This window comes from Etheostoma cragini, chromosome 17 (assembly GCF_013103735.1).
Source record: "Etheostoma cragini isolate CJK2018 chromosome 17, CSU_Ecrag_1.0, whole genome shotgun sequence".
NCBI classification, from domain to species: domain Eukaryota; kingdom Metazoa; phylum Chordata; class Actinopteri; order Perciformes; family Percidae; genus Etheostoma; species Etheostoma cragini.
The window spans coordinates 2,188,108-2,196,912 of record NC_048423.1 but is presented as its reverse complement, the minus strand read 5'-3'; the positions used below and the strand labels follow the sequence as shown (position 1 = coordinate 2,196,912).

At 44.7% G+C, this 8,805-nt stretch overlaps 1 protein-coding gene across 1 annotated transcript in view; it reads right to left on the bottom strand.

Annotated features, from left to right (window-relative positions):
- Positions 1–484: 484 nt before the first annotated feature.
- Positions 485–8,805, bottom strand: part of LOC117960294 — a 66,694-nt gene continuing 58,373 nt past the window's right edge. The window contains exon 5 of the mRNA XM_034898106.1: positions 485–7,855. Coding sequence (XP_034753997.1) covers positions 3,558–7,855 — 4,298 coding nt within the window. The 3' untranslated portion in view covers positions 485–3,557. The remainder of the gene's footprint in view (positions 7,856–8,805) is intronic.

Below are 8,805 nucleotides of genomic sequence, written 5' to 3'. Positions count from 1 at the left end.
ACCGAATTACTGAGAACCGTTGATTCCGTAATAAAGTGAACTTGCCTTGTCACACTCGCTGCATTTGTTGCTTTCATAACACACACACACACACACACACAGATGGAAATATTGTCCACATGAAAGAAACACTCACACAGCCCCAGGTGTTGAACATGTTGAGTTTTGACGCTATTTTAGTCATTGAACATGATTGTCCCAGCTGTTAGAGAGCCTTCTGGACACACACACACACACACACACAGACACACACACAAACACACACGGACACACACACACACACACACACGGACACACACACACGGACACACACACACACACACACACACACACACACATACCATAACACTTTAGTTTGAAACATGATAAAAATATTCTCTGAATGAGCTACGTACAATTTGTCTTTCTTCGATTTACACATTTGTCTGCTGACAATTTTTAATCTGTAAAAGAAAAAAAGTGACAACAAGACACACAGGTATCCAGTCAACTGATTTATTTCCATTTTAAGAGTTGAGAGTTTGTCTCAATTGTATGACTAGATCTATTTTATTACCAGGGATAATATCTGTAGATATGAGTCTGCTGAAATTAGATTACACACAAGAAAAATGTAGCCAAATATTAGTTTATCAGGATCGCAAGACATTTCTTAGACATAACTAGAGGTAAAAACAGCTTTCTGACAGACATTAAACATGGCCTTTAAACCCATTCATTGATTACAAGGACTTTAAAGAACATATAACAGCTTTAACAGGAGGACAAATAATACCGTGGGTGTGGAGTTTATTTACTAGCTAAAATAGCATCAGAGTACATGATACAAAACTGGGCCTCATTCAACTGAGGCTTCTCTACAAAAATACATCTAATAACAGTGTATTTTCTTCTCTAATTTACACGGTTATATCACAATAATAAATAAAACCTATGTTCATAAAGAACATATGGTTTCCAACTCCTTGCGGTACAGAGCGAGAGAACACATGAGGAGTGCTGTCACACCGGCTAATAGGATTCTGCCGTCATTTTCTTGCACTCCAAGACTATAAGTACATGAAGTCGTGAGTTTCAAGTCGCTACCTTTACATAAACACCTAAAAAATAAGCAAAAGCTGCACCCTGGGCTCCATAGTGTCACCATAGCGACATGACGAACGCATTCAGGATCATCTGGTAACCTCTGGGAGAGCAGGCAGAGTGTGTAGGGCTGCCACTGACAACTCTAATGCATTAAACAGTGTGTGTCCAGGGTTCTGGGATCAATACCACCGAGATATTCCTTACAGTGCTGCATGAAAGTCTAACTGAGAATAATGATGGTGATTCGCCCACTAACATCTGCTTCTTGTAGTCTAATTTTCATGCATACTTTTTATTTGTTTTGTTTGCGGCCTGCACCGGTATGATCTACAGTCGCTGAGATGGGTAGGCGCTGCCAGTTATGCCCCAAAGCCATCGGAGCCAGATGTTCAACTTCAGATGAGTGAGAGAAAATGGATGAGAAAAAACAATGTGGTGCACGTCATTCCTCCTGCCAAAGTCTAAGCGTCAAGCGACACTCTGCACATTGTGTTATTTGTGAGGTATTTCTGCTTCACTTAGTGACTAAAAGTAAGACTCTAAATAAGATTTGAAGTAAGAAGGGCGGCTCCACGCTTAACCCTTAGCTTTAAAGTAAAAATCCACCCTGAGGGGCTGTTCACATGGAAAAGTACTGCCAGCAAGGAACTCTTTGAACCTTCCCGCACATGAATGAGAAGTTGGGACTGAATTTGCGAAGTGCTGAGATGCTTTGGTGTTGTTTCATTCGCGGAACACAGGATGGAAAATCACCTGTCCTACTGCAACAAGCTACCAATGAATGACAACCGGGGGATTGTTTTCTGATTACTTGACAATCAAATTTTCATCTCCACGTCCGCCGCTCCCAGGGACACAGCCCTGTTGAAGCCGGATGGGTCCCAAGACTTGCTGAATCACTCTCTGCGTGTGTTTTGGCCTTTGTTTCTTTGCATGAGTCATTATGTGTAAAGTGTAAAGCACTTTTGGGCTATTTTTAGTGCAGCTGCAATGGACGAGATGGCAGAAAATCTGTCGAAAACATGAAGAGTAAAGGTCAGACGCTTGAGTCACCCCCTCAGAATCAAAAAGCAAAGGCTTTGTTTCCAACTTAACATTTTGCTCCGACGTTCAACTCTCACACAAAGAGAAATACACTTTAGAAGAGGCTGAGATATAATTTATAATTTATACACTAGTGACAGAATCAGTGTGCCTGTATGCAGCAATAAGACAAGCTGTATCACATACAAACTAAAAGTCTACAGTGTGTTCTCCTTTTTATGGACTTTTCTATTCTGTGCTAACAGATTTATTCCATTGGCCGTCAATCAAACTGCCTCTTTAAAATGCCACTGGCAGTAAAACTTACCAAAGAGAAAACAAAATGTTTTTCCCAAGGATTTTACTCAGTTTTCTAAAGGGATCCATTTTTATTTTTTTTTATTTTTTTTACCATAATCATTTATTAATCTCCAGCTGTTAGCAGCTTCTCAATGTCTTTCATGCAATGCAGTGTGGAACAGTATAATAGTAGGGTAAATGTAAATAATAATAAGGATAATGGTGTCCATCAACGCACCAAAAAAAACAACTTAATTTAGCCCACACAGACACCTTTCATTCACTTTTGTTAGTATGTAGAAAGGAATCGGGACATGGCTATTATGTAATTGGAGCATTTTTTTAAGCTAAAGTTGAATACACATTGGTGCTGTTCAGAGTTTGTGAAAAAAAGATTGTTTAGTCTTTGTTAAAATGATGAGGCACTCAAATTGTACCACTCAGTAAAGTAGCAGATATGTTGATTTTAATTTTAATTTTGCACAGAAAGCCCCAGGATCTTGTTTCCACCTTTTTATAGAAACCCTCTATTGGGAAAATAGACTTTCTCACAAAGTAATGCAGGCCACCAGCTCTTAATAACCTCCAGCTGAGAAAGTCATTCAAAGTAGGAAAATGTAGCAGAGGCTCTCAGGGAGGAAACATGTAAATTTCAACCAGAAAGAGAAAATTCTGCATTTAATATCATAGATTGAAGATATCTGAGGATATATTTGTCCTTTTAAAGTCACCCACCATAGTTTCCAACATGATTTCAAACCGAGCAAATCGTTGATTTAAAATGCAAAATGGGAGCGTCGACTGATTTCTGCCGAGGGAAATGAGCCCAGCTGTGTTTCCCCACTGCGATACCACTGGCTGCACACCTGAGGCTCATTTAGAGCGGGATTCTAACTGATGAAGATAATTAGCCATCATTTTTTTTTCATGTGTGAATCAGTGCTTTGAGTGTTTGGACGGAGTGATGAAGGGTTTGGCTTTAAGAAAGATTGGCTTTGTTTTTCTACTTCAGTCTTCGTGAAATTGTAAATTAGAGAATGCATGTATAACGACACATGCAAACTGCTTTCACCCGGTTGACAACGGTTGTCTTGGAAAAAATGGGAGAATGTACCTTTAATGAGAATTATTTCTTTCTTTGTTTCTTTTTAGAACAACACCTGTAAGGGCATGACCGCGGGATGCGGCCGCGGATACAGAGACGGATGGGGACTCTGCATGGGATGAAACGCGGTTGCTAAGGGATAAGGACCGGTGGCATCCAGGAAAGGGATGGGGGACGCGGAGTAGAAAGACGGATGGAGAGGAGGATGATGATGAGGTGGTGGTGGTGGTGGTGGGGGGGGAGCAGGAGGCGGATTAAGAGTGAGAGGAGAGAGATGTGGGGAAAAAGAGGGGAGAAGATGAGGGTATGAATGAACGGGGAGGTGGGACGGAGGGGGGAGGAGGGAGAGGTGGTGCTGGATGATGGTGTGGCGGAAGGAGAAAGAGGAGGAGAGGGAAGGTGGGAGGAGGAGGGGAGCGTGGAGGGGGATGCACTGCGGAGGGATGGCGTGAGGAAAACGAGGCCTCTTCTCCGTGTAGAGATGTTCAAAATCTATCTCCTTCCGTCTCTCCCTGTCCTCCCTTTCTTTCTCCTTCCTCCTCACCCACTCCCTCTCCCACTCTTTTTGCTTCTCCTTTACTTTTTTCCTCTCCATCTGTCTCTCCTCCTCCTCCTTTCTCTCCCTCTCAGCATCTCTTTCCGCCTCTCTCTGCTCCGTACGTACGCTCACGAGAGCGACAGCTTCCATTGTGCGTCTGGCGTCGTTCTTGACAACATGAGCACAGTGATTACAATCAGAGCCATGATTACTGTCACGATAATCACACTGACCACCGTCCATATCACCACAGCCCTCTGCCTGTCCAGGATCAATGCCACTGCTAGTTTGGTAATCAAATGCCAGAGAGGAGAGGTTGTTTTTGTGTTTGTGTTGAATGTGACACTGCGGTTTGGTTTCATCCTCCTCACTGAGCCCCCTTTTGTCATTCGTTTGGTTAAAATCACCAGTGTGATGACATGTGCCCTTTGTTTTACACTTTGAGCAGTCATTGCAATCTGAGCTCTCCCCACAAAAAGCTGCTATTTTGTCAGTGTAGTTAGCCATTTTTTCACTCTTTGCTGTCTTGTTTTCACATTGACAGTGGTCAGCATGTGATTCGTTGGTGCTGCAGGTAAAGAAGTCAACAGGTGTGTCCATGGTGTTACAGGTAGGGTTAAGTTTGTCCACGTGATCACGAGAATGATCCTCGTCTTTGTCCGTCTCACAGCCGCCACAGCTCGGATTGTGTTTGGCGTGAGGATTGTCGTGAGCGACGTCATGTTTTCCATCTCTGTTGCACTTTTCATTGCACTGACTGTGGATACTTGGTGTGCTACAGGTGTGACAGTCACTTAAAGGATTCTCAGTCCAGCACATCCTCTTTTGCTCGCCTACAGAGGCATCAGAGATAAATTGACGGAAGTCATCGGCACTGCAGTTGCCGCCTTTACTGTCATCGCAGTGGTAGTAGTGGGGGTGTTTCAGTTTGTCAGCGCTGTTACAGGTAGATGTTCCCTCGCTGTTATTTGTTTCATGACACAGACGGTGTTTCATCCCGGACAGAAAGTGGCAGTCAGTGTTTTTCTCCGTCCTGTTGCCCTCTGGACTGCCCAGGCAGTTGTCCAGAAGTGTCCCAGTCTTGTTGAGTTCTGTGGTGTCCGTCTTCAACCCACCACAAGCCCTTTCCTGTCTCAAAACACATACAACTCTTCTCGTTTGTCTCCTTCCCCTTTTCCGTTTTTTCTTTGGCGTTTCACCGGCCTCAGGCGATTCTGTCTTTCTCTTGCCGGCTGTTTCTGCTCTCTCTGACATCAAAATTGCATCGCCAGGGAGGGTCATGTTTAACGCAGGATGGCTGCTCGCTGCAGGTATTGTTTGTCTTTGACTACATGCTGTTCCTCTAAAGGGTGCGGGGACAAGGCTAATCGCTGGATCACATGCTGTTTCCGTATGAGGTGTAGGAGCAAGACAAATTTCTGGCTCGCCTGCTGCTTCTCGACAGGGAAAAGAAACGCCGCTAATCACTAGGTTGCACGCGTTTTCTTCAGCATCCTGAACGGCTCTTATCTCTGTCTTGCTCAGATTCCTTTGCTCTTCATCTCTGTGCCCTTCGTGCTTCCCTGCTTGTGTATTTTTGTGTATCTCCCCCGTCTCTCTGTGATTCTGAGCAGGCACAAGTGTAATTGCAGGACAGCATGGCGTCTCTATAACAGACCCAGGGACGGGGCTAATCACTGAGTTACATGCTGCACCCCTACGGAGGAGCTTTCTGAGCCCCTGGCCCCACCCGGAGGCTGATTGCTGGGATTGATGCTTGCTGGCCTCCCTTTTCACCTGCAGACACAGCTGGTTACACCGATTACACCGATTCTCAGGAAGATTACTTAATAGCGCTCCTCTCTTCTCGTCATTTCTACCTGCCCTCTCTTGCTCTGACTGATCTCCTCTTATCCTTCTCTCGTCTCCCCTCATCTTCTTTTCTCTCCCTCCTACCAGCCGATGCGCTGCAAGATTACTTAATAGGCCTTTTTCTCTCCTCTCCTCTTTTTCGCTGCCCTCTCTTTTCAACCTCTCGTCTCCTCTCCCCTCAAACATCTGGTTCTCAGAAATGTTACTTATTGTCCTCCCTCTTTCTGTCTCCTCTCCTCTTTTTCTCCTACCCCTCTTCCTCATTCCTCTCCTCACCCCTCCCCTCCTCTTCCTCCTCCTCTTCCTGCCTGTTTTTTGAAGGCCCTGTGTCGGTGCAAGGTGGCACTCTGCGGAAACTGGAACTAATTTTAAAGCGCTTTCATCGCGGCAGCCGCACTGTCCCGGAACCGCACCGCCGCGGCTGCTACAATGGGCTAGAGGTTCCATAGGATTACCTGCCTGTCTTCCTTCTTCCCTTTCATCTATCTTCACTTGCCTTCCTCCCTCCATAGCTTCCTGCCTCTGTTGGCAGTCAGGTTGTTTGATCACAGACTGCTTTATTCTCTCCCTCCCTTCCCCTAGCCCTCCTTTCTTTTCCTCACCCCCTTCCTTGGCCTTGTTATGTGCTCTGAAGTCGTACAGTAGAGGGTTTATGCTGTAGGAGATGGAGGGCAAGGTCTTGGTGTAGCTGACCATCTCCGACGGCCAGAGAAGAACCCGGCTACCGTCTCTGCTCAGGACGCGGCAAAACGGCTCTTTAGGGCGATTTGTAGGCAAAGAAGTTGATTCTTTAGCCCCGTTTGACGGAGAGAAATTTGATTCTTTGGGCTGCGTTTGACTTGAAGACTCTTTGGTGCCATTTAAAACACCAGAAATGGATGTTTGCTGATATGTGGCAGGACAAAGAGGATCTTTCAATTCTTGGGTGGGGTTTAACTCTGTATGATTGGCCACATTGTTGTGGGTTTCAGCCTCGCTGTCTCTGCATACTGAATCTTTAGCTTCAACTGTGCTTACAATGTCAGATATCTGTCCTGGTAGCCCACTTTTTAAACAATGATGAGCTCTAGTCCCACTTTCCCTGCCGACTTGGGCTCCAGTCCCATTGTCGTTACATAAGGAGGGCTGGGTTCCATTCCCACTGTTAACAAAGTCCTCAACTCTGATTACATTGCGATTAAATAAAGAAACTTGGGCTCCAGTCCCAGAGAGTCCTCCAGTTCCCCTCTCAGGAGACATATTGGTTCCTGCCTCAGAGTGCAGGATATCCATTTTAATGTCCACACTGCACTGGTTTCCAGTGTCCGAGTGACCCACGCCTACAACGTCCACGTCTGCAGATGCTGAAGATTTGAGCTGCTGATCTGCAACTTTCTCCACTGGATCTTTGATTCTTTCTTGCACTGTCAAACTTTCTTGCTTCCCCGACAAGCCTGAGCCTCGCCCGGCTTGGATGAACACGGCAGCTGATTGGTGGAGGAGGACACAGCTCCTTTTGGGCAGTGAGAAGGACACGGGACGGACTCTGCTGCTGCGGAAGGACTGGACGCTTGGTCCACACACTGCTCTGCCACTGTTGATGTCGGCCATGTTAGTAGTAATGGCGGGAGGGATTTTCTTGCTGAAGTTGGTCACGGTGGTTGTGCTGAAAATGGAACCGTTAGTGGCGGTATTGGTGGCAGTCTTTGGGATGTTATTGGGAGTAATGGGGTTGCTTAAATAATTGTGAGCCCAAGGGATCTTGTTAAAGTGCCTGGTTTTGGTAGTGTTGATATTTGTGGTCTGGTCATTGTAGTCCATTTGGGTCTCGTTGAGGATACTGGATTCATTAGCAGAAGTCTGAGTGCTGTTGGTGTCCATTGGGTCGTACGCCCACTGTGTGTTGCTCAGGAGTCTGGTTTCCAGTGCAGGGTCCAGGGGAAGGAAGGGCTGGATCAGCGATGTTTGAGGATCTAGATGGAGGGGAGAGCAGAAAGAATTAGAGCAGCTGAAACTGATTACATTTGCATGCAAAACATAACAGGATTATCTGCCGAATTTGATTAAAAATGAAGGGGGTAGGGAGGGATACATGTAGAAGAATAGCATTCATTTTTAAGACTCCCCATACAGTAAGTTTGTATGCATTTATTCAGTGTTCTGGCTCTTCGCCATTATGGCTAGTTGCTTTTAACACATCTGAATTGAATTAATGGGTGTAGGATGGACTTAACAGAAACATAAGCACAGGGATGAATGTGTGGCTTACTTAGAAATGGAGGGAAACAAATTAAGATTAAGGGTTTTATTGCAATTTGAAATTTACATCCACTTTGGAGCACAACATGTTGCCAGACATTCTTCTGTCTATACTCTCTCAGTATGGCAGATGATTTAGGCAAATCATTTCTTGAGTGAAGGTTTCCAGACAACTAATAACTTTAAAAGTAATCCAGAATGTGCCTACCACTCACACAAGAAACCTCTTTTGTTCAACCATCGGGTTATTGAAGGGAATTCTTCAAATGAATCATTACTCTTCCAATACTAAATGTGAAAATGCATTAATCACTCTGAGATGCTCGCCCGTTAAATGCAGTTGTCGAACTTTTCCTTCGGATTCAACTGCAAAATGAGCAGAGACTTTTTCTTTTCTTTACTATTTTCAGAAAAAGACCGGGTGACGATTTGATACTTTAACACCACAGGAACGCTGCTTCCTATTCCTTCATGCTCATGCTTTCTTCATTAAAAAAAAAGAAATAATCTTGCACCCCAAAATCCACTTGAGATAGACTGAAGGGAGCATGTCACCTCCTGAATCAGAAGAGATTCAGACGGAATGACACATTTACCTGGAAAATATTACTCCAAACTCATTCTTAAGGTTAAGTTTTTGTTGAAAGTGTTTTTGAGAGGTGTT